This window comes from Saimiri boliviensis, chromosome 7 (genome assembly GCF_048565385.1).
Source record: "Saimiri boliviensis isolate mSaiBol1 chromosome 7, mSaiBol1.pri, whole genome shotgun sequence".
NCBI classification, from domain to species: domain Eukaryota; kingdom Metazoa; phylum Chordata; class Mammalia; order Primates; family Cebidae; genus Saimiri; species Saimiri boliviensis.
The window spans coordinates 28,293,805-28,321,313 of record NC_133455.1 but is presented as its reverse complement, the minus strand read 5'-3'; the positions used below and the strand labels follow the sequence as shown (position 1 = coordinate 28,321,313).

The 27,509-nt window shown below is 35.1% G+C and overlaps 1 protein-coding gene across 6 annotated transcripts in view; it reads right to left on the bottom strand.

Moving 5' to 3' along the window:
• The window catches only part of SLC41A2 (solute carrier family 41 member 2), a 152,566-nt gene that overhangs the window by 38,538 nt on the left and 86,519 nt on the right, over positions 1-27,509 (bottom strand). For all 6 annotated transcript variants that reach the window (XM_039472029.2, XM_039472028.2, XM_039472025.2 and 3 more), the window contains exons 8-10: positions 26,827-26,906; positions 12,167-12,298; positions 10,832-10,980 (exon numbers count right to left, since the gene is read on the bottom strand). In XM_039472029.2, coding sequence (XP_039327963.1) covers positions 10,832-10,980; positions 12,167-12,298; positions 26,827-26,906 — 361 coding nt within the window. The remainder of the gene's footprint in view (positions 1-10,831; positions 10,981-12,166; positions 12,299-26,826; positions 26,907-27,509) is intronic.

Here is a 27,509-nt window from a genome sequence, read left to right as displayed (position 1 = left end):
AGGGCCAACCAAACAACAGTTATACCCAAGTACTCATACTTCTACAGAGGACATGAGTCCAAACATGCTTTTGAACATCTGCCAGTTCCTGAAGCCATGGTTCTTTGAAACCCTACAGAAGATCAATAATTTTCTCTGCTTGTGCCCAATCCCAGGATAGCTCCATTACAATAGTAAGTAAAAATTCAGCTTTGTCTTTTTATTTCAGATACTGAGTGATGGTCTTACCATCCTTTGATACCCTTTAAGCTTCCCTTTTAATAAATGCAAAAATCTTTGGAAACTTTTTGCTTTAATGTATTTCCCTAGATAGTATAAGAATACAATTTAGATTACCTTTGTTATGCTGAACTAATATGGATATTTAGCTTTAAAATTAAAAACTGATATTGTGCTAATATCTATTCTTAAAAACAGCTAAATATTTTCAATTATAGAATCATTCAGGACAGTGTTTTGCGGGGGTGAATATTCTACGGTCATAAACCAACCCAGATTTTATCCTGGCAAATTTTCTGAGTAATTATTTTTATGCTTTTCAATTAAGTGCTTTCACTCAGTTAAAAGATTTTTTTGTAGACGATATGAAAATCCCTCTAAATCATATCTGGAATCTCAGCAGAATTCAGAGCACAAGAAGCAATGTCCTAAGCAGAATACTTGAGAAAAGATGGCTCAGCTTCCCTGCTTCTACCTTCATCTTCATCAGGCTTCACAAGGCTGAAAAAGCTCTATTTCCCAGTGCCTCTCCACACAGGAATCGAGCATTCTGTGTGTGCCTCCAACAAGGCAGACAGTCATTTCATCTTCTGTGCATCACTGGCCTGGAGCCCAAGCATACCTAGCTAAAGAATTAATCATAAATATGGATTCAGAAAAGCATCTCCATTGGAGACCTTACAACCTAAGCTATAATAGCATAATCACGCTATGACATAGCAAAAATGCAATCATGAGGCTGTTAAAAAATAATCTCAAAAATTCACCTGCTTCAACTTCCTATCTTAAGATAACCATATTGATCAACTCTAAAAGTTAAAGTATGTATTTTTACAACTAGGAAAAAATTCTAGGAACTATAGGCCCTCCCTTCACATCTCCTTTATTATTCTCTTTATACTTCTCCTTCAACCCAAGCTGACAGAGAAACCAATTAAGATCTTGACAGAGCCAGAACAGTCACATAGAAAAAATAAACAAATCCTACTTCCAGTTAGAATCTGGTAGAATTAAATCCTGAGGAGGGAGAAGAAATGTGAAGATTAAATAACCTGCTTAAATCTCCTGGTTGCTTAAGTCTTTCCTTTGAGATGCCATCTGGGAACAGGATTTGAGTTAGCATCATGATTAAAAAAAAAAAAAAAAAGACATAACTACATCATTTAATGAAGGCCTACTATGTGCCAAGTATTTAAATATTATAACTACTCTGCAAAAAGGAAGCATTATCATTTTACATGCAAAGAAAATAAGACTCCAAGGAATTGATTAACTTGCCCAAGGCTAAGCTAATTAATTTGATCAGCTCCTGGATGGTTATCCTGGGATTCCAATTATAGTCATGTTGTTACCATATGGCTACATTCTTCCTTATCTTCTTTGTCGTTATTCCTTATCTAGATTCCTTATCAGAATCAAGGTAGACTCTTAATGCTGGTTCCAAAGATTCTGATTGCTCTCCTGCCACCCTAAGAGAGTCACTGTCCCATTAACTACAGCTACTGATGATATTTAAAAAATAATAATGATGAAAATAACACCTTAAATGAATTATTTCATCCTTATAACAACCCACAAAGTTGGTCTGGTCTTAGCCTCTTTTTACAGGTGGGAAACACAGTGTCTGAGCAGTGACTTTGCCTAAGCTGAAGCAGGTAGTTGATGGTGGAAGCCAGAGCCTAAGCCCTATAAATTATCTCACACTGCAACAGAGGAATGTGTCAGACCTCTCAAGTTTGTTGGGAGTGGAAAAACAGTTGAAAATCACCACTGTATAGAATAAACTAAACTCTTTATAGTCTGTCTGTTCTTTAAGCTCCTTGATGATCTTGCTACAACCTGTAATTTCTAACCTTATTTTTTAGCACTCCTAATCCAAGAAATTTCTGTTTTCCATAAATACCCTGAGTTTTTCTCATTTACCTAATGCTATCCCTTTTAGCTGAAATGGCATTTTCTATGGATTTCAACAAAGCAAAATTTTATCCACTATAAAACTTCTCTCCCCACATAGAAAATCCTCTACCACTACTGAACTTCTATAGCACTTTGTCCTTCTCTCAGAACATTCAGAGATATTTACGTGCTGGAATCGATTCCTACTTGACTTCAGTAGGCATTGATTCCATGTGGATCCTGTGGAATGAATATCATTCTGGGGCAATATGCCTGGCAGGAAGAAGTTGAGGATCTAATGAAACCAGAGAGAAGAGACAGCTGTAAACCTTTAGAAGTTGCCATCCTAAAAACTATGATCCTCACTAAGAGCAAAACAAAGCATCAAACTTTTTGTTTGTTTTTCTTTCTTTGAGACAAAGTCTTGCTCTGTTGCTCAGGCTGGAGTGCAGTGACACAATAACGGCTCACTGCAACCTCTGTCTCCTGGGTTCTAACTTATTCTCCTGCCTTGGCTTCCATAGTAGCTGGGATTACAGGCACACGCCATCATGCCCAGGTAATTTTGTATTTTCAGTAGAGACAGGGTTTCACTATGTTGGCCAGACTGGTCTCGAACTCCTGACTTCAGGTGATCCACTCACTTCAGCCTCCCAAACTGCTGGGATTACAGGTGTGAGCCACCCAGCCCCAAACTTATTCTTGTAAAACACAGTGGTTAGGAATATAGACTCGAGCCAGTCTCCATCTTGCTGTGTGAACTTCAACAAATCACTTACTTAGCTTCTATGCCAACTGCCTCATCTGTAAACAGGAAATGATAACAGAACCTTTCTTACTGGGCTGTTGTGAGGACTCAATCAGTTCATACACATAAAGTGCCTAGAAGAGTGCGTGGCTCATGATATACATAGTTGCCATTATTATTTTTGAAACTCATATGTAGATTGGAAAAGTGGCTTCAATTGCAAGAAGGGAACTGTTAGAGATCAAAAACTTTCAGAAAAAACAATTTAGGTGAAACATATAAAATGTCTTATATATAAATGAAGCAGTACCATTTTCCTCGAAAAGTTACAGATCAAGAGAAGGTATAACTGAATACTATAAAATATTAAATCAAATGATGGCAGAAATAGGTGAATATACACTTTCTAGGTAAAGTACAGAGACAGTAGAAACATGGGAGTCTATCTGGAAACCTGAAGGAGATAGTTTTAGGTCAAACAAATTTAATAACTGATAGCTTCTAACTTAACAGATGAATTTAACATTAGCTATATAAACTTGGAATACAATTGTTTTCAGGAAAACAATGTTTTATGTATTCCCTGGGTTTTCTGGCTAGCCCATAAAAGCCAGTTTAACTCAATATTACTCTAGTAGTAATTATAGATATTAATATTAATAGACTATTTTAATTACCAGACTGTTAACATCTATTCTACTAGTTATGTACAACAATGGTTTTGTAACACATCATCTGTACTGTAGCAATGGCAACTCATAAAATCATACATCGTGAATGCAGGAAGGGATCTGAGTGACAGCTAGGGTCACTACACTTCCTAGTTTGTCTAGCTTAGTAATGGTTTATGCTTGCCACCCTATTAACAGCTCCCTCTGTTAATTAAGTCACAGAGAGTGTTGTGACTTAGCAAAAATCATAGAGTAAAGAAGGGACTAGAATTAGAACCCAGAAAGACTTATTCCTAGTCCAGGAGTCTTCTTATTAGACTGCATGGACTCACCAGTAGCAAGAAAATGGTGACGACTATGATGGTCAGGATTTGGGGCACCCTATGGGAGTAAAGCTCTCCTTATTCCAGAGGGACTGTCTGGCGTCAAGGGTTGAGGGCTGAGGAATTTAGGGGATCCTTGCTTGTGTATCTAAGACTGGCCTATCTCCTTTCTCATTGTCCCTACTTGTGGCTTCTTGCTCACCACCTCCCTGGTATGGGAAAGGTTATGAGGGATATAAGGAATTTAGTTAGGGATGTGTTAAGTGTGAGATACCTCTTTAACATTTAACTGGAGATGTAGAACAAGAGTCCAGACTGGAGATACCAGTCTGGAAGTCAGCAATGAGAGGGTGATATGTGAAGCTTAGGGCCGTCATCAGAGAAGAAGAAGAGTTCTGCAGTAAAGAACAGGGGCCCAAAGGAAGGTGAGTGGTAAGGAGATGAGAAGGGGCTCAGGGCATTGCACAACCAGCTCTAACACTGAGGGAAATTAAAAATGAGGCCGATGGCAATAAGCATGATAAACTGCAGGTACTACCACTGGAAACTTACTATGTTCCAGACACTCTACCAAGTATTTTATATATATATATATATATATATATATATATATATATATATATATATATAAATTCAATAGAATAGGGAGATATATATATATATAATCTTAGCCCTCATTTCTGGCCTCTGATGTAGGGGAAAAATAAGGCTAAGAGAAACTAAGAAACTTGACTATAGACATATAATCAGCAGCAGAGCAGAAATTCAGACGCAAACGTGACTCCGAAGACTCTGATCTTTCTACAACGCTCTGCTTACTAGGGGCTTATCTTCCCTTGTCTTTCTTTTGACCCCTTATATGTAATGTATGGATGACAGACAGTCTGGGTTATATATTTCTTTTGTGGAAAAAATTTACTACTATGTCTTTGTAGTCAAGATAATAACACTGAATCATGTGAATCTAACTTCAGAATGAGGATACTGTCAATGATCCTTTTGGTAAGTATGTAGAGGTCAATGGCCGTATATCTGCTCAAAGCATGTTCTACTAAATGAGCAATGGAACGTGTTTGCTCTTAATCTGCACTATTAGTGCTGTAGGTATATTCATATTACAAACACAAAAACAAACCGGAGCTTTATTTATAAAACAGAAATACTTATTAGGAAATTTATTATTTAATATGCCGATTATAAGTTTTGTTATGAGGGGCATTTATTTGGGCTTGGGCTTTGCTAAGAACAAGTTTTTTCCTTGAGAATATGAATCTGTTGTGAGATATGAGATTGCGCAATTTTCATACATGTATAAAATTCAAAAACAAATTTTACCTAAAGTAATGCAAAAGCTAACAAGACTTCTGTTTTTAAAATTATATTAATAAGAAGTTTTACAAACATTAACTACTTTGCTATAGCAGTTTTATATTTGTTGATATTGAGTTTCTCGGTGGTTAAAACTCATATTGTCCGATCTCCTCCCTCCAAAAAGAATCAATTAAAGCACTTTCAAAGAATGAAAGTCAGGCATAGACACAAAATTTAATTGATTCTGAAGCTAAAAAGGAAGAAGACTGTATTGTTATAAGGAAGTTAAGTCTTGGGCTTTTCTCTAGCTGTTTCATGCATTTCAATCTAGGCTCCCATAGCTAAGGGAAGATTCTTAAGGGCAGGGACAACACCTTTTATTTCTTTCGTATAGCGACTAGCACAGTAGTTGGCACACTATATATGTATTGCGTACTCGACAAAATCCTGATATTTCCAATTCTCAACTTCATGTATTGAGAATTCGTTGTCATTCTACCCCTTAAAAGAAACATTTTGTTTCTCCCATGTGAAAACACAGATATAGCCAAGGCAAAGTTTTTCTACAACCAAACTTTCAAAATAAATTTCCCATGGAATTTGGTGCCGTTAGAATTTTAGTAGATTTCTTAATAATCTAAGTTTGTGTAAGAAACAACAATTGCCTAAAATAGAGAATTAAACATTTCATTTAGAAATAGTTTTAATTCATTGTTTACCAATTACATGAACAAATACCTTGTTGGAATTCAATAGAATAGGGCTATTGAATTTCCGGGCTAGAGAAGTCTCATTTTTCTTTTACCACTGGGATATTTTATAGCAGGAAATATATTTATATACTCCATACATATATAATCATCATAATAAAAAGGAAAACTGTAATAGTAAAACAAAAGAGGTTGTTGTTTTTAATCAAATGAGTAAAATAGTGGATTATAAGAATAATGAGATTTGAATAGTAAAAGACATATTTACATTTGCAATCACCCATCTAATTATAGTCTTTTTTTTCTCCCCCTTCAGTTTTTCTAGGGACAATCTTTTTGCTTCTTGTAGGATACGTCATCCAACAAGACGACATGTTTTTGCTTTTGTTTTTTCATAGACAGAGGATGTATATTTAGGATTTCTAACACAAAGGGGAACAACTAGTAGAGGCCTTAAATTAAATAGGGAAACAAACCAAGATGTACTGCTGTTCCTTCTTTGCTTAAGAGTTTGTCAGTATGCTTATTTAATTAATAGTTTTCTTTGTACTTTCTCAGGTTTATTATGCTGTCAAAATACTAGTCTTTGAGGAAGACTGTAGGACGTAAGGCAAACAGACAGAAAACCCTGAAGATGATAGCAAGATTCCCTTCTTTACATTGTAAAAGGAAGGTCGACAATACCCATCCTAACTTGGAATCCCATATTATGCTTTTGAGTTCATAAGTTAACAGGCTTTGAGCAGTCAATGAAGCATCCAAATAAGTAAATGTGATGGTTGGGAAAATCACTGCTTAGAGAGAAAGAACCCAAGATACGTGTCTAAGTTTGTAGAGGAAAGTACACTCTGCTTCCATGAAATCAAAGCTGTGGGTTCAATGTGCTATTTTGACATAGATAAAAAAATTATATTCTAAAACCAACAACTGTGGCCTTAAGCGCAGCTGGTAGTCTCATAAATACTGACTGATGGTATAAAAGGTATAATGGATTAAGATGGTTAGCAAGGTACCAACCCATCCCTACTGTTGAAGAAAAATAAACTCAAAAAGCAATGTGACTGGTGGTGTGTCAAATATGAATGTCTGTTGGCACATTACTCTGGTCTTGAGATGGTCTAGCTACTCTAATTGCTCTTGGGGACTGGGCAAGAACATGAATAGGGTATAATCCATCACATCTTCTGACTGTGGTTCGATGGCCTAAACATCACATAACAAAACCACATTTGATAGCTTCCTTCTAATTGCAAGACACGTAATAAATACCCCTAAACAATGTAATTTGTGATATATAAGTAGGTTTTCTTAAATTTAAAAAATCATTTCAAAAAATGTAGTGTGTGCCAAGAGCAAAATAAAAAACTAACTCAGCCATTCCAATGCCAAAAAATTTCAAATTTGACTTTTTACTTTTCACTTGAAATAAGAAATACCCATTCAGCTACCAGACCAAAATTAGAGACATGATATACTCTGAAAAAACAAAATTCTTACACTAACATCTAAAATTTAAAAGTTTTATTTTAAAAACTCCTTATTAAGGAAAACTTCAAACATATACAAAAGCAGAATAGTATAAATTAACCCCACTCACTCTGAGGAACCATCAACACTCAGCTTCATCTATTACCAATTCATGACCAATTTTACCCTTACGCTTCCACTTCCCCAGAAATCAAAGTTATTTCATCTCTAAACATTTCAGTAAAACCTTACAATTTTAACTAATCATTGTTAGAGGTTGTGGGGTTCTGTGTTTCATTTTTAATTGCTTTTATTTTGGATACCTATGTCAGTGAAAGAGAGGAAACTGGTGTTTATTGAAGGCAAGGAGAATAAAAATCTAGATTTTTAAAAAGATTTTTCTGTGACTTCTCATATCTAAATACAGTTATAAAAGTTTCTCCTCCTTCCACTGAAGGAGATGGAGCTGGCAAGATATAGTCATTCAGTTTTAACAAGCATTAATTGAGCACTAGGGACAGGGCTGGGTGTTGGAGATACAAAAATGAGTAAAACAAAGATCCTATCTCAAAAATGGGTGAGACAGACACAATAAATATTATAGATAATGTCGATATAATATAGAAAATGCTGGGATAATGGCATTCACAGAGTACTTTGGGAAATAGAGAATAAGGCAATTCAGAGGAAATCAGATATTCAAGAAAAGCTTCCAGGAAGAGATGATATCTGAGTAAATGCAAAAGTGCTGCAGATTATTGTTATTATGCCATTATAATAAGTGCAATATGAAGTTTCCTTCAAATAGATTTCCTTCGTTTAGTGGGCTGGGGAATTAGCGGAGAGGCTCCTCAAAAAGCATTAGTCTGTGAAGCGCACAAAACACCAATAATGAAGAAAAACAGCCACTATATCATGCCCTGTAGGGAATACCAAAGGGAAAGGCATGGTCTCAACCCTCAAGGAGGTAGGAATGTAGATGGGGAGAAATTCAGCATGCGTTGGAAAGCTGCACTGTAGAATATCCAATCAAATTAGAGAGTTTAGGGATGAGAAGAGTGGCATGAACTGAAGTATTTGAGTAAGATCTTGGACCAAGGTTTTCAATATAAATTGAACGTGGATGAGAAAAGGAAACCAATCTAGTGAAGAATATTAAAAGGTTAAGTTTTAAGTGGTCAAAGATTCTTTGTCTTTAAGGAGTTATTTCTTCATTCTGTTCATCTTTGAATAACTGAAGCAAGGTGGGTGAAGGTCAAGATCTTTTACCTAAACCTTGAAGAGCTGTATGTGTGTGCATGCATGTGTGCATGTGTGTGCTTAGGTGTATGCTAGTATCAGAACATGTAGATTTGATCTGAGAATGTACAACCTGATTCTAAGCTATTCCATTAGAATAATGCACAATGTCAGGCTGCAAATGCAGAGGTCTACTCTGGCAGTTATCTGATTCTTGGGGGTAAAATGAAAAGCAAAGCCCATAAAAATTAAAGTTATAAAAGACACGTAAGAAAATTCAACCAACAGTATAGTTTCCAGTTGTCATTCTGAAATCAGTGGCACACCATTTATAATATTATCTTTAATAAAAACAACAATAGTGCCAGCTAAAACTTATATAGCATCTACAATAAAACACTTAATGTAATTAACTCATTGAATCCTCATAGCTTATCTTACCTCTCCCATTTTACAGAGGGGGTAACAGATACACAGAGACTAATAACTACTGTTTTCTCAATTATAGTTATTCTACTTTAGATCTGAGGTTAATATATACTGAAATCTATTTTTAATAAACTGGAAAAATTACTTATATCCTTCATTGACTTAAGTGAAATTCTGCATGATAATATGTTGGCACAGAACCATAAACATAAATGTCAAATAATCCATGAGGCTAAGAGGTAGAGTTGGAAACAGGAATATACTCCAGCAATGGCTTGTTCATCAACAGACCAAATGCCAGTCTCTGACTATTTCCCCTGGGATTGAAGAATGCATCTTTTTCACAACAGTTACACAGAGAACAGCATCAAACATATATGACAATAAACGGCCATATAATATACAACAATAAAAGTAGCTATTTTCTATAGGTTTTGTCCCTACTGAAAAGTAGAAAAAGATTACTCCCCAGGTAGTTAGTTGTTTTTTCTTTCAAGCTCTGAAAACACTTCATATATAGTGTTTAAACTCAGTACTTACATTATAGTACATAATAATTATTTGTTCATGCAGTGGTCTTCCCTCTAGACTATTAAACCTTAAGTACAGAGTCTGAACTTATTCCTCCTGGGATTTAAAAGCTATCCCTCCTCTAGTAGCATGAAGGTTTACTGGATGAATAATTATTTGATAGGTGACTTTCAGTATAATCTAAGGCACTATAAAGCGCAATAGACAAGTTAAAATTGTTAAGTTGTAAGGGCATTGTTATTTTAAGAATAGATGCTAATTTCCCTTACATTTAAGGCCCTTTCGACACCAGCCCTAATCAACCTTCTTAACCTTACCTTGTCTGTTAGACCCTGTATATGAATTATTTTATCTTGCACAAGCCCTGTGCTTTCTCACTTCTGTGTTTTAACTCAGTAATCTCCAAAAAGTTTTAGATTATGTAGTTCTCTCAGTATAAAATATTTGGTATACTTATTTAACATTGTGCTAAAATATATTTATTACTAAGCAAACACAAAAATAGAGGAAAATAGATATTTTAAACAAATGAAGTTTTAATCTTTTCTTCCTCCACACAGTGCACTGCTTTGTATGTATCCCACTTTGAAAATTGCCGATTTAGATCAAAAGAACAAATCTCATAGCATTTTGTGAGAATTAAATTAATCAATACATATAAAGCGCTTATAATGCTTCTGGGCACATAGGAAACACTATAAATGCCAACTAATTTCATCACCATCATTATCATAAATGCAGTTTCTTTTGAATGGAATAATGTATACATACCTACCTTTTAGTCTCATTCCTATATGCCAAACTCCTGGAAAGCCAAATGATAAATGTTATCTCTTCAAAGAATTATTTGAATTGATCTCTTAAGGGATTAGAACTTACCTCACTGTAGAAGGTACCAAATCTACAAAGTTTAGCAAGAAAACATGCCCAGGAAGCCAAAATAAAACTAGAACCATTGGTAAAAATTAAAGATGGGTTTATGGAAAATGATGCAAATGCAAAGAGATGTGATTATTAACCCCAAGAGAAAAAAATATACAAAAAAAGTAAAAATAGTCATAGTGAAATTATCTGACTCTGTAATAAAAAATGTTTACATGGACCTAATAATATAAATATTAATAACTAACAAAAATTGTTTATTGGTTTTAAGAAAATCAAATCAATATGAAGATGTTCAGTTGATTTTTAAAATGGCAAAATATGTCATGTGTTTTTAGATTTCTATAGTTGTACTTTTGCAGCAGTCTAAGCATAAAAGGGATTTCAATAAGTTTTAACTCTTACCTGTAACACAGCAGCAAATAAATACACTACTATGAAGATTATCGTTAAAGAAGTATGACCACTTTTCATCAGATGAATAGTGTAGAGGAAAATTAAATGTCCAGGAATCACTAAAAGCAGCAGAACTTGGGCAGACTTATTATTTACTCCTGTAATGTAAAATGTAAAAGTAATTAAACAAAATTATATTTTGGTTAATAGGTCATAGTTATTAAAATTTGAAAATTGCTTTCTAGTTACTATACTTCATATTATCACATGAAATTTGATTGCCAAAAATAAATTGCAAGTAGTTACAATGCATTTCATTCTCTGAAATTTCTACTATATATGTTAATTAAGTGAAAGGTGGTTGCTAAAAACTTGCTATGAAGAACATCGGTCAGACTTTAATATCTATTATAAAAACAGAGGGAAGACAAAAGAGAAAATGTAAAGTTCTTAAAGTACATGATGTTTTAATTTTATTAATTTCTTTAGACTTCTATCACTGGTATTAAGAGTAACCATTTCTGATCTTCATTCAAAGGTCAGTAATCACCAGGCACAGTGGCTCACACCTGTAATCCCAGAGCTTTAGGAAGCCAAGGTGGGAAGATTGCTAGAGGGTAGGAGTTCAAGACCAGCCTGGGCAACATAGTGAGACCTCATCTCTACAAAAAATAAAAATAAAAATTAGCCAAGGAAGGTGGCATGTGTCTGTAGTCCCATCTACTCAGAAGACTGAGGTGGGAGGATGACCTGAGCTCAGGAGTGTGAGGTGCAGTGAGCTGCGATGGTGCCGCTACTCTCCAGCCTGGGCAACAGAGCAAAGCCCCATCTCAACAACAAAAAATTTTTAAATCAAAAGTCAATAATCACACTTATTTTCATCAGGGAAAAAAAGTGACAAGAATTTTGAGGTTTAAAATTGCAGTCTCTGTGTTTTGGTAATCATGTGCCTTTGTTTTTTTGTAGTCACATAAATAATGCACTGTTCCTTGAAACCGAGGTTGCCCCTTCTCATCTGGTTTAAGATCAAATGGCTACATTTAAAAAGGCCAAAATAATAATATAGGAAAGATAGTACATCTGCCTCCCAAAATCACCTGGCAATGACTTTTTTGTCTGTCTTTCGTGACAAATAAGCAAGATACCCCAGAAAGAGACATCAAAGAGAGACATTACATAAAGATCCTCAGCAACTGCACAATTGATACACAAGCCTTTTCATTCACTGAAATAAGAAAGTTGTATAACTCTCAAAAAATACGTATTCAATAAATGTTCCCTGCCTATAATCTTACAGAGCAACAGCCCTTGATCTAAAATATGCAACAATTCACAAGCACATACCTGGACCAAAGAAAGTTCTAAATGGGTAGTAACAACCTTTGGATTCATCAGGCAGTTCTCCTGGAATGCTATGTAAATGGAGGTAGGTAGAAATCCTGCTAGCCTGAATGGCCACCAAATTACCACCAATACCTGAAACAGAAGGGAAAACAAAGTAGTAATCCTCATATTTTAAACAAGTTGCATAAATTCAACCAAAAGCAAGTCTCTTCATTTAACATTCTGGGCCAATAAAACGAAATAGAGTTCTTCTGAAATGTTGATTAATTTAATGTTGAAGTAGACATTCCAAAGGCATAAAATCGTTAGATTAATTCATTATTTTTTCAAACTTGACTGTCTAGTATGAAAACAAACCAGATCAGGTAATTTTTTTTTTTTTTTTTCTTGGAGATGGAGTTTCGCTCTTGTTACTCAGGCTGGATGGAGTGCAATGGTGCGATCTTGGCTCACTGCAACCTCCACCTCCTGAGTTCAAGCAATTCTCCTACCTCAGCCTCCCGAGTAGCTAGGACTACAAGCGCACGCCACCATGCCCAGCTAATTTTTGTATTTTTAGTAGAGACGGGGTTTCACCTTGTTGACCAGGATGGTCTCAATCTCTTGACCTCGTGATCCACACGCCTTGGCCTCCCAAAGTGCTAGGATTATAGGCCCAGCCCCACAGCAGATAATTTTTAAAAATCATTATCAAAACCAAGATATAAAATGAGGTACTAAGATCCTTCATGTTTATCACCTTAATGACAGGCAAGATAAGCTAGACTTACACAAATAGACAAGGCTAGAAATTTTTCTTCCAGCTTACTAAAGAAATCGGTACAGAGTCACTGGAAAAAGTACTCATTTCCCTCTCATATACTCTGAGGCAGAAGAGTTGATGCCAGGATGTGGAATGAATTCCAAAGGGTGGTAAGCCCAAGGTAAGACAGGATACTCAAATTGTTTCTCCTTTTGCAGAGTATGGGAGAAAGAAGTTGAGTCATAAAAGTAAGAAGAAAACTGAAAATTTCAAATTCTCAACTGCTGAGTGTAGAACTGCCTAAAATTGAAGAAAGTGCAAGAGAATCTCAAGCCTCGCCACCCACCCCCCCATGCCTTTCACTAAGAAACATCAGCAACTGTTGGGAGAAGAGCAAGAGCACAGAGTTAAGCCTTCCAGGCTGCAGGCATTCAGCCCTCCAGGCTTCACACTAAGCACAGGGTAGCTCCAACAAGCTGATAAAGCTGATGTTAATGCTGTGCTGAGGGTGATGATAATAACCACAAAAACCAAACCCAGTTCAAGTGCTGACTAGATTGACTCAATCCTCCATCCTGATGATCTAGCAGGAGAAAAGAACTCCCATTTTTAGGCATAAATAATATTTATCTCAATCTCCAATGGTCTTGTATGTATAATATCCAGCATTCAATATAGAAATTATAAGATGATAAAAAGCAAAGAAGAATAGAAACCATTGAAAGAGTTAAGAAGTCACCAGAGCCAGACCCAGAGAAGAATCAGGTATTGAAACCATCCAACAAGGAATTTAAAATAATTATAATTAACATGTTAAAGGATCTAGTGGAAAAGGTGTAAAATATATATTAAAAGACAGAGACATAAAAGTAAAACTATGGAAAAAGATGTATCATGCAAATACTAAGGAAAAGAAAGCTAAAGTGACTATATCTATATCGGGGGGAAAAAGGCATTCTAACACAGAATATTACCAAGGATAAAGATGGACATCGAATAAGGTTTCAGAAGGTTAAGTGTGCTGAGCATGGTGGCTCATGCCTGTAATCCCAACACTTTGCGAGGCCAAGACAGGTGGATCACGAAGTCCAGGAGATTGAGACCATCCTGGCCAACATGGTGAAACCCCGTCTCTACTAACAAAAAATACAAAAATTAGCTGCATGTCTGTAATGCCAGCTACTAGAAAAGCTCAGGTAGGAGAATCACTTGAACCCAGAAGGCAGAGGTTGCAGTGAGCCAAGATTGCATCACTGCACTCCAGCCTGGTAACAGAGTGAGATTCCATCTCAAAAAAATAAAAAAAATAAGGCCAAGTCTTCAAAATACATCAAGCAAAAATGGATAAATCTGAGAGAAAAAATAGACAAGTCTGTTTTAATACAAAAACTTTACCAATCTCTCTCATTATTTGGGTACACATATAGTAAGCCCTCATTTAACGTCACTGATAGGTTCTTGGGAACAGACTATAAGCGAAATGACATACAGCAAGTCCTAGAATATCATCATTCAATGTCGTTATATTACAACACTGATGAGAAAAAAGTTGGTTTTGTTATATATTGTTTCACTTAAAGCCACAGGTTTAACAACCTATTAATGATGTTAAGTCGGGACTTACTATATCTTAAAAATCAACAATGATATAGAAGACTTTAATACTATCAGCCAATTTAATGTAAATTACATTTATAGAACATACAACCCAACAGCAGCAGAATACTTTCACCCATGCACCCATGGAACATTAATGAAGGTAGACCATATTACAAGCCATAAGACAAGTCTCACTAAATTAGAAGTGATTGGAACATGCAAAATATGCTCTCTTTCCATAACAGAAAAATAAGACATCTGAGGATTCCCTCAAATATCTGGAAAGCAAACAGTGCATTTCTAAATAACCCATAGTTCAAAGAATAAAACACAAGGAAATTTGGAAAGTATTTTGCATTTGCTACAAATGAAAACATAACATATTGAGATATGTGGGAGGCACATAAGGCAGTACTTAGCAATTCATAGAATTATTTCTATTAGGAAAGAAGAAAGCTTTCCTATCAATGATCTAAGGTTCACATCTTAAGAACCAAGAAGAAAAAAAACCTACACCAAAAGAAAGCATAAGGAGTAACATAAGAACAGAAATCTATGAACCAGAGAATAAAAATAGAGAAAAATAAGTGAAACAAAAAGATGGTTCTTTGAATAGATAAAAAAGAGAAGACACAAATTTCAATATCAAGAATGAAAGAGAAGTCATTCCTACAGACTGCATGAATTAAAAGGATAATATAGGAATATAATAAACTTTTAAAATACTAAACAATTAGCAAATCAAATCCAGCAAAATATTAAAAGTAACATAACCAAATTTCATTTATCCTAGGAATGCAAGACTGATTTAATAGCTGGAAAGAAACAAATGCAATTCAGCATATTAACAAATGAATGGAGGAAAAAATAACATAATTGTATGAATAAATGCAGAATAATTTATAAAATTTTATATTTATGATTAAGAACTCTTAGCAAACCAGGAATCACGTAGGACTTCTTTAACTTGATAAACACACACACACACAACCTGAGCTATGACAAAGGAGAAACTGCAGATCAATAAATGGTGCTATAGACTTTTAATAAGTAGTGCTAAGAGAATTAACATGCCAAAAACCTATGCAATTTGATCCCCACTCTCATATCATGCACAAAAATAAATCCCACGTCAACTAAAGACATCATTCAAAACAAAAACTTACTAAGTTTTACAAGATGATACAGAATGGACAAAAAGGACTTTTTAACAAAATAGAGAAATTACACACTATAAGGGAAAAAGTTGACGAATCTGACTACAGTGTAATTAAAACATTCTCTGCATCAAAAAACACTGCGGAGAAAGTGGAAAGACAAGCCACAGAGTGGGAGAATTTTTTTTCAATGCATACAATTGTCAAAGGACAACTATCCAGAATACGTAAAGAACTCCTAATGTTGAGAGAATCAGTAATTGCAGAAATACAAATAAAAGCCAAATATATATCATTTCACACTCATGATATTGGCAAAACCTTTAGCCTAAATACATCAACTATTTATAATGATGTGGAGCAATGAGAACTCTTACACAAAGCCAGCAAGAGTGTCAATTGTTATAATCCCTTTTGAAAACATTTTGGCATTGTGTAATAAAGTTGTTGAGGCCAAGTGCAGTGGCTCACACCTGTAATCTCAGCACTTTGGGAAGCTGAGGTAGGAAGATTACTTGAGCCCTGGAGTTTGAGACCAGCCTGGGCAATACAGTGAGACCTTGTCTCTACTAAAAATAAAAAAATTAACTGGGCATGGTGGGGCACACCTGTAGTTGCCAGAGTAAGACCCCATCATACGGAAGTAAGTAAGTAAATAAATAAATAATGTTGTTGATAGGTATACCTTACAATCTAGCAATTCCACTCTTAGATAAATACTCAAAGAAATGCCTTCATATGTATGACAGTTGGAAGAATGGGCTCTGAAAGAAGTATGAAATCAAGAGAACTTGGCAACTTAAATTTATGAAGGACTCCATTTAAATGACAGTGAATACAATGGTGAAGGAGATTTTTGAACAAGAATTAGAGAACAATTGCAACAGGATGTCGGAACCAGGTGTGGAAAGTTGAAAGCTTTGATAACATAAGAGAGAATTAGAAGGCAGCAATTTGCTAGCCAGGTCTATTACCTGGAAGCAAAATAGATTTCCCTCCAAAAAAACTGTGATGAAACTAACTTGTTTTTGTTTTGTCTTTATAATAGGATTATCTGGCCTGTGCTAGATTTTTGCTTAATAATTTAGGATGTAATGTTTAGGATCCAGTTTCTTACTATGAAAAACTCAGCCCTAGCAGCCTCCAAATTTAAGCAATTTAACCTTGGGTATACATAAGTATTATACTCAGAAATATAGATTGAGTGATTTTGTTCAAAGGTATTTAAGTAAACATTACCTATATGTCACCTATATATTGCCTAATACCTAGTGAAGTTTTGGCATTCACTGTATTCTAATAATGCTAATTTGTTATTGTGGAATAAGAATTTAATTTTTTTAATTGCAGAAAAAATGTAAGTACAGAAACAGGAAAAGCATGAGCTTTCCCCCTTCTGAGAGGTTGATTGCTTTTTGGCCAATTCACAAAAAATAAAGCAATTTAAACATTATAGTTTTAAGGCTGAAATGATAATGTCTTCATCTTAAACTAAATGTAGCTTCATGATTTCCTCATCACATCTCATTTAGTAAATAAAAAATTCATTAAAACAAATGCTTAAGATAATTTAAAATGCAGTTCATCATAAAAATGTTTAAAATATGTATCCCAGGGAGTTCTGAAAAAAATTCTAAAGGAAAATAAATTTCTTTTAAAATGTGTTTAAAAGTTACATGGCCTAGATAGAATAATTAAGGCACATAAATGCAGAGCTGTGTTCTCTGTAACATTCCGACTGTGGCTCAAACCATGTGGGTTTGAAAACTGCCTCAGACACTTACTATGACTTCACTAATATTTAACTTCTTGGAGCTTCCATTTTCTAATCTGAAAATAAGGATAATATCTACCTCATAAGGATGCTGAGAGAATTAAGTAAAATAATACATATGAATTTCATGTATATGAAAGATGCTTAGCACAGTTTCTGGATGTGGTAAAGGCTTAAAAAATATTGACTATTATTATTATCAATAACAATAAATTTATGTAAATAATGTGATTCAGACTTGGCATTTTCTTAATTGCAGGTCCTAACATTTTCTGGAAAATTCATTGGTCAGAGAATGTCCAGGAACTGTGTTGCTTTTCAATTCACAAACTATTTTGTTTTAAATATATATATATGAATGAGAATAAATCACTTGGTGGTGCCCATTCTATCTATTTATTTATTTATTTATTCATATTTTTAGAGACAGGGTCTTGTTCTGTCTCACAGGCTGAAGTGCAGTTATGCCATTATGACTCACTGCAACATGGACCTCTTGAGCTCAAGTGATCCTCCTGCCTTACCCGCTGTGTAGCTGGGACTACAGATATGTACCACCATGCTCAGTTAATTAAAAACAAAAGTATTATTATTATTATTATTATTATTATTATATTATTTGTAGAGGTGGGATCTCACTATATTTCCCAGGCTGGTCTTGAACTCCTGGGCTCAAGTGATCCTCCTGCCTAAGCTGCTCAAAGCACTGGGATTTGAGCATGAGCCACCAAGCTTGGCTAGCACCCGTATTTTAAATAATCACTTAAACTGCCTTCTGTTTACTCAGTGAATTTTCCACTAGAAGTTACAGGTGACTATCTTTTTAAAGCCTGGATTTTCTAAATCTGAGCTTACTTTCTAAAGTAAAGAATAGAGGCTGGTCCAATGGTAGTGGGTTATCAGAACTTATTCACATTAGTGTTGCAAAAGTTGGTATACGACCATCCACTGCTAAACTTGATGATGTTAAAAAATAAACAAAGAATTAAAAAGAACATTGAATTTCAATTAGCATGTACTGGTACTCATCTGATAATAGCATATAAACAAGGTCAGTAGCTTATACCTTTAAGTGAAGGTAAATGAAAATGTTTCAGAAATTGAAAGGGGCAAGAGTATTTATACTTACTACATAATGCAAGCATTTTCACAAAGAGTTATTGGGTAAACCAATAATGGGTAAACTAGTAAAAAACAGCTTTGTAATCTTTCTCTTCATAGTCACTCAAAAGGAAAATAATCTAATATCAAAAATGATACTTAATGCAAAGCAGATTACATTCAGATACGTTTTTCAGTGATGGATATTTTCCATAGGAATACATAAATTGCATTCCTCTTCAGTTACTCTGGGGATTTTCTTGGGGGTAATGTTCTATGTGATATTTTATTGGATATGGAATGCTTCAATGCAAACACAGAGAGCATCTGCTATTAAGCCAAAGTATATATGTTCTACAACTGCAACTTCTGTTGAATTGAGTTTGAAACAAAAAGCTACTAATGATTAATTGTAGCTCTTTTCTAAAACCCACAAATTTGTTGGTAAAACTTTATAAAACTTTTATCATTTCTTTGTTACCATGTAACAGACTAAAATAATAATAATAAATATAAATAAACTCTTATAAATAATCACCTTATCACCTTATCACACTGTAGTCCAGGAAACACAGACATAACTGATGTTGTAATTGTAACAAACTACAAAGAAAATGAATGAGAGACTTTAGAAAGGCACTGATACCATTTTCCCAAATAAGGTGAATAAAATTTTTAAGTAAACAACATAATTATTGAAGGGAAAATTAAAGTTTTAACCTCTCATGGTCTCATCATGATCACTGATTATATTTTTAAACTATATCAAAATTATTAACTTAGAATAGTTTTCTTTAATGTCAAAAAATACTTTATTGCTATCATGACATATATTGTTTCTACTAAAAGCTAGCCTGTCAACATTTCTTTTAAATTACTTAAATTCTTCAGGGACTAGTTGCATTATTAAAGCCAGTGGAGAGCACCTAAAGATAGTCTTGCATAAATTAAGAACATTACTAAAAACAACTTGTCAATATACCAAATAATACTTGAGATTCCTCAGTATCCACAAGACAGAATTTTAAGTGCCTGATGCCTGAATAAGCTCAGTTGATGAAATAAAGTTTGAAAATAGGAAGAAATTATCAGCAGGTTCATCTAGGGACTGTTTTAAAATCCGAATTTATGTTTTGTTAAATTTAGAAATATATGTTTCCAGTAAATGTTTAGCACTAACGTCATGGAATATATTTCAAATTCTGTCAAGAATTCCTTTGCACATTCTGAAGGGAACCCAAAGCAAAAGTTCATTTTCTTAAGAAATAAATCTTTATAATCAATAGCATAATAAATCTAGCACCTTCCTACATATCTACCTATTTTCCCCACCTCTGTGTACCTCTAGATTTCCACCTATCCTCTTCTCAAGACTTAACAGAACTCACATGCAGAATTACTCCTTTAGTTTCAAGAAATACAAAAAGATGGAAGAGAAATATCTTCCACTTTTTTTCATATTTTTAAAAAGAAATACATTGAACGCCCTTTCAGTGAAGATTTTTTCATCTAAACAAGGGTAGGCATATTCACCTCCCAAGTCCCTAATCCACTACCTTTACCACTTCCTTCCCAACAAACTTGTAGACAACCTGGTGAATGGCTGACAAAGTCTTTACATTTTCTACTTTCTTTACCATAAATCATGAATTCCTTTTTAAATAAATTATTTAGTTAGTTTGAGACAGGGTCCTGCTCTGTTGCCTAGACAGAAATGCAGTGGTGCAATCACTGCTCAATGCAGCCTTGATCTCCAAGACTCAAGTGATCCTCCCACCTCAGCTTCCTGAGTAGCTGGGACTACAGGTGCATGCCACCCTGCCTGGCTAATTTTTTTTTTAAGTAGAAATGAGGTCTCACTATGTTGCCCTGACAGCTCTCAAACTCCTGAGCTCACACAATCCTACCTCCTTGTCCTCCCAAAGTGCTGGGGTTACAGAAGTGAGCCAACGTGCTTGGCCTAGATTACGAATTCTTAACGGAGGTGAAAACTGGTTCTTGAGGGAAGAAAAAATATCACTCATTTTATATTTAATAAAGCACAGGTACACATACAGTACATAAATGGATAAACAGTAGATGTGCAATATGAAAATTTCATGGGTAGGTATATTTAGGAAAAAAAAATTGATTGAAATGACTCCTTCAGAAGGTGATGATGAAAACAAAAGATTGAAAAACACTGCCTTAGATCTGAAACTCCCAACTAGTGGACCTCAGATGGGTTACTGCTGTGTCAAGATACTATCCTCTAAGCTCTTGGTATGGCTGCAGTGCTAAATTAGGTACCTCTGGTTATAGATAGCTGCTTTCTTCACTCTAGGGTGCCATCCAAATATTATAATTTTTGCATGTGCCATGACATGAGAAAGACTAGGAAACAATGCCCTAGAGAAATGAATCTCTCTACTTTATTGGGACAACTGAGGCTGTCTATTGTCAGGCCCTTCATCTTCGTCTATCCCCTAGCCCATATCTGTGTATTTCCACCTGCCTTTCTTCCAGACTCCTTTCTTACCACCTTGAAATCAGGGGTTATCCTTTCTTTCCAAGGCTACTGTGTGGCCCACTGTTTCATGGGCCTCGCTCTCTCATTATTCACGATCTCACATGCATCCTTGTTCTTTCCTCCTCTCTTACTGCTTTGCCTCCTTGCCAACAAACATACCCACATGTGTCTTCTGTGGGAAAAAGTTTCTCATTTGAACTTCTAAGAGTTATCCTAATTATTTTCTTTTCATTGTCAACCATTTAATATGAAGTCTAAAAGGGCTACTTTTAAGATATTTATGATTTTATACAAAATATTTAATAAATGCAAAAATAGTATCTATAAAACATATGTAAGTTACAAAGACTCGTACTACAAAAAAACACTCACGTACCTACTACCCAGTTTAAGAAACGGAATGCATTACCTTTATATTTGAAGTATCCTATGTGCTCTTCCCTATTCCCATAGCCTTCCTTCCCTATCAAAGTGGCTATGTTTGTGTTTTTTTATTCTCTTTCTTTGTATTATTACCACATACATGTATATTCCTAAATAACATATAATTTGGTTTTACATACCCTTGAACTTTATATAAATAAAACAATTTATCATATAAGTTTCTGAGATTCACCCTTGCTCTTCTGGGATATGTAATTCAACCATTTTTATTGTTAATATTGTATTGTAAGACTGTACTTTCATTTGTTTAGTCTGCTATTCAACAAAACTGAACTCTCAAATGACTTCCTAATCACTGAATAAACGGTCCTTCTTGAATCCTTCTTGGCTACAATAATATGGTTTTCATCCTCCTTCTAACCAATGCACCTCTAATTCAGAAGCTATTTCAAGAGCAGATAAAAATAGAGAGGATAAGGGAGAGGAAGTATGCGATTTGGGAATGTCCTGCTTGGGACACTGGGTAGCTAACACCACCGACACAGGAAACACCAAAGGGCAGGTTTGCAGGGAAGAGAATGAGTTCAGTTAGAAGCGTCAAGTGTTCCATGTAGAGATATCCAATTTAAAGTATCGATCTAGAAAGGAACAGAAGTGTCAAGACTAGGGCTAAAGCCATGAAATGAAGCAGCATGACAAGGACAAATCAAACATGTGCATGTAACAGAATCAATTGATGAGTTCTACTTCAGAGCTGCTGATTCAGGCTTGAGAATTTGCATTTCTAGTGAGATCCCAGGTGATATTGCTGGTCTGGGGACCACACTTTGAAAATCTCTGGATGAGACATTATTGCCCATAAAGAAATATTCAATATTGAGAATAGAAGCTCAAGAGCAGGGTGTTAAAGAATACAAAGAGCAGGTAGAAAGAAAGAACTAGTAAGAGAAAATGAAAAAGAATGTTCAGAGAAGGGATGAGAATGGTAGAGTTGCAAAAACGGACAGTAAATAGTATTAAACTACTGAATAGAATGAAAACTGGAAATAGTAATTGAATAAAGTAATTAGGAGGTCACTGGAGAGCTTAGTAAAAGCAGTTTCGTAGAGTGAGGGGGAAGAAAAACACCGTAATGAGTTGGAAAAAATACAGACTACACTTGGGAAAGTTTGATCGTAGAGAGTAGAAGAGAGAAGCTTGAAAAGGCAGAGCACTATGGGAAAGGGGACTTGGGATGAAAGACTTGTGCACATTTGTAAGCTAAAGGCAAAAGATGTAAGAGAGGAAGACATGGGAGATACCAGAAAAGTTAAAATAATCGATGAAGTGTACGGCTCCCATTGGAGTTGTAATGGAATAATATGTAGGGCAAAGGTGAACTAGCCAGTCCTGAGCAAAAGAATCAGCTCTTCTGAGATGGGGTGAAAGAAGTTAAAAATAGACATTGTGAGAGATAAGAATAGAGGTGAAGGGAAAGGAAAGAGAAGCATGCTGGGAGAGACCACACCTAAAGCCTCTATTTTCTCTGTAAGCCTGCCCTACAACAAACATGAAAGGCATTTCTTCAGGCAGAAGGAAAATAACACCAGATAAAAACCTGGACCTACACAAAGGAAAGAGTGCTGGAAATATAACTTTATATGAGAAATAAAAAAGATGTACTTTTTTCATTTTTAGTCTCTTTTTAAAAATAACTGAAGCAAAAAATAATGTATTACAGGATTTACTACAAAGTAAAATACATGTCAAAAAGAGCACATAAGAAAGAGGAGTGGTAATTCAAGTATAGTGACATAAGCTTCTTATCTTATATGTAAAGTGGTTTATTACCATTTAAAAGTAGACTAAGTAGACAGTGATAAAAAGAGCCCTAGATCAGTGGTTCTCCAAGTGTGGTCTAGGAGGTCTGAGGAAGATCAGATCTAGAAATTCCAACATCTAGCTAACAGAAGTACCAGAAAGAGACTCCAGTATATGTTAGCATGATAAAAAGGCTTTAAGAAATTCTGTAGTAAACAAATTTGTTTAACTTAATGTTTACCAAATTTGAATGACCACAGAACTCACTTTTCAAGTTATACTTATTAACATCTTACAGAACTAGTGTTACTACGAAATATGTTTTGGAAAATACCACTAGTTCTGAGAGACATTAATAAGTATTAAAAGATATCCTAGTCACAACAGGAACACATTGTTTAAAGCCTTACTTTAAACAATGTATGCATTCTTGTATCTAATAAAACATAAATTAGTAGCTTCATATTTTGAGGAAAAAAAAATCACAGGCTTTAGAATAAACTAGATCTGGGTTTCCACTGTGACTCACCACTTACAAGATAAGAAACCTTAGATAAATTACTTATCTTATTGTGGGGATTATATGACATAACATGTATTAAAAAACTGCAAGTTATCTGGTACATAGTGTTAGGTACTCACTAAATAGCAGATAATGATGAGGATAATAATAAAGATAAACAAGGGTCCTTTAGTAAATTCCCCAACACATTTTAAATGAAATTCAGTTCTCAAAAGCCCCATCTTATTTGAGAAACAAAGTAAACCATCTCTATTAATGTATTTTAAAGAGTGGAATTTATAAGCAGTTTGTGATAGCCAACTAAGAGGTTTCTACTGAGATACAAAAAATATATTACTATTAATACTCCACAATGCCACGGCACAGACATCCAAGGAGAACATTTCAGTGAAGCTCTAGAATTGTTTCTTACGTAAGGTAAAATAACTGAAATATGCATTAAAGCCTTATAATAAAAGGGTTATTGTAATTTAAGCTTAATTTCTTACTGAAATGTTGTTTAATATAGCTCTAACAGTCATTATGAGTAATGTTTATGCTAATGAACTCATCCATTAATATTCACAGAAGAGGATCTGAAGAGGCAGGAGGAAAGCAGTAGTTATTTCAGGCAGTGAAAATTAGATGAATCTTTGTAGGGACAATATAAAAACCTAGTTAGAATGATAATGAAAAAAACTGTGTATCTTTGGGAAACGAGTCCAACAATGTACAGAGGGCCTTGAAAGCTAGGCAGAATTCAAATCTGATTTGATAGGCAGGGGAAAAAAGCACTGTTAAATTCATCATCTTAGGACCCGTGTAATAAAAACAATGTTTAAGAAAGACGAGGCTATTAGTGACACTTAATTTGCATCAAATAGAGAGTGAGTCAGGAAGGCTACTTTATTACTTGAATGATGGCTATACTGAGACATTAGGCTACAAGAGTAAGACATGCCTGTTATATCAAGAAATGAGTGAGCAAGTGAACTGTGTTAAAGGGCAAGTAGACAATGGCTGAGTCATTTTTCAGTCAAAGAGGATGAAGGACCAGGCTGAAATAGATGGTCCCACAATTTTATGTGTAGGTGATGGGGAGAATGGTGGCACCAGCAGAGAGACCTATAGGGAAAATTTGTTCATTGACATTCTAAAGGTATATAAAAATTAAGATATTCAGTAGAAATTTTAGATATGAAATTAGATTTTGAAGAACTTGCCTTTATATATCGTGTGTGTGTGTGTGTGTGTATGTGTGTGTGTGTGTGTGTGTGTGTGTGTGTGTGTATTTTTTTTTTTTCCTGAAACAAGGTCATTTCCTGTCACCCAGGCTGGAGTGCAGCAGGGAGATCTTGGCTCACTGAAACCTCTGCCTCCCTTTCAGGCTCAGAAGATCTTTTCACTTCAGCTTCCCAAGTAGCTGGAACTACAGGCATTTACCACCATGCCTGACTAATTTTTATATTTTTTGTGCAGGCAGGGTTTGGTCATGTTGCCCAGGCTGGTCTCAAACTCATGAGCTCAAGTGATCCACCTGGCTTGGCCTCCCAAAGTGCTGATATTACAGGCATGAGCCACCATACCTGACCAATATATTCCCTTTTTACATAAATATGCAAAGTAAATAACATTAAATATGTAGTATATCCTAGGACATGTTTTCCCACAAGTAAAATTACTTTTTAAATTATATTGGTCTAGACTATACTTAAAATCCACTTTAGAGTTGAACAATGAGAATACATGAACACAGGGAGGAGACCATCACACACTGGGGCCTGTCAGGAGGTGGGGGGCAAGGGGAGGGAGAGTATTAGCACAAATACCTAATGCATGCGGGGCTTAAAACTGAGATGACAGGTTGACAGGTGCAGCAAATCACCATGGCACCTGTATACCTATGTAACAAACCTGCACATTTGGCACATGTATGTATCCCAGAACTTAAAGTAAAAAAAAAAAATTCCCATCCTGGCTAACATGGTGAAACCCCATCTCTACTAAAATTACAAAAAATTAGCTGGGCGTGGTGGCAGGTGCCTATAGTCCCAGCTACTCGGGAGGCTGAAGCAGGAGAATTGCTTGAACCCAGGAGGTAGAGATTGCAGTGAGTGAAGATTGTACCACCGTACTCCAGCCTGGGTGAGAGAGACACTGTCTCAAAAAAAAAAAAAAAAAAAAAGAATGAAAAAGGAAAAAACAATTCACTTTAATGACAGCTACCACAGAAGCCAGTAGACTGGATTAAAATGATCTTATTAAATGTAATTCATACATAAATGTCTGTGAATTTAAGTATTATAATTCCCATTTTATAGATCACAAAAAAATATATAAGGCAGATTTTTAAAGGGCTCAGCTGAGATCAACAGATTTTTCTCTTTTATTTTATTTTTTTAAGACACAGTCTCACTCTGTTTCCCAGGCTACCATGCAGTGGCTTACTATAGCCTCTAACTCCTTGGCTCAAGCAATCCTCCCATCTCAACCTCCTGAGGACAAACTTGGGACTACAGTTGTGTGCCACCAAACTTGGCTAATTTTTGAATTTTTTTTTATAGAGATGGGGGTCTCACTATGTTGCCATAGCTGGCTTCAAACTCCTAGCCTCAACCGACCCTCCCACCTAGGCCTCCCAAAGTGCTGAGATTGCAGTCATGAGCCACTGTGCCCAGCCCAGATTTTAACGAACTGAATGGACTCAAGCAATGTTCAAACCCAGCTGTCTCTAATTTATCCACAAAAATTGACAAAAGGAGCAACAAAACAATATACAATAGCAGATAATCCCAATGTAAATAATATACAAAATCTGAAATATATTTTGCCACACCAATCTTAGGTCAAGTATACCTGACTCTCAAACTAGTAGTTAATGATACGATTAAGAAAGAGCACTTTTCAGAAATGTATTCTACATTCTGAGACCTGGGAATGTAATTTCCATTGAAAGCAACAACTTGGGGTTGGAGGGAAAATGGTTGGGATGGGAGGACAGACCTCTTGCATCTGAGCCCTAAGACTCCTAATAGAAACTAAGAGATTACAAAGATGTAATATTATCATGAAGCAGTATATCTAATTCTTACCATTAATAACTGGCGTGTAAACAACAATCCCAACCAAGTTGGGGTCAGATACAGTTGTGTCCAGAATAAGGCCCCCAATGCTGAAAGAGATAAAATTATATAATTTAGAGAAGAGGAAAGAGAATATACTCGAAGTTATTCTGTACATGCAGACACCCCTCCTTTTTAAAATAAAATATTCACACATTTTTAAAATAGAGCAAAAAGTAAAATATTCAAAGTAAAAATCAATGTCAACAGTAAAATGTTGAAAATAAAACATGGCATAAGCTCCAGCCCCAAATTTCAGGATTCTGATGTCTATGATATGCTACTTGTGAAAAGAAAAAAACATATGCTTTCAATGCATTAAAATGTCTGCAAGAGCATAAAAGAAATTATTAACCATGTCTATTTCTGGGGATGAAGGTGACAGTTGACTGACAGTCATTTTATATCCTTCTGTGCTTACTAATTTTTAAAAACCATGCCACCGATCACTCATAATTTAAAAAATAATTTTAAAAAGAGTATGTTTTCATATTTGAAGTAAATAAGGCATAAAAGAGGTGAATTTAATTGTGTTAAAACTAGATATTGTTAGGATATGTCTTATTACTGGCAAATTAAAATAATGAGTTGTAGCCACAGAAAGAGCTGATCTTGAGACCAGAAATCTGGAAAACTAACATATAGTTATATGG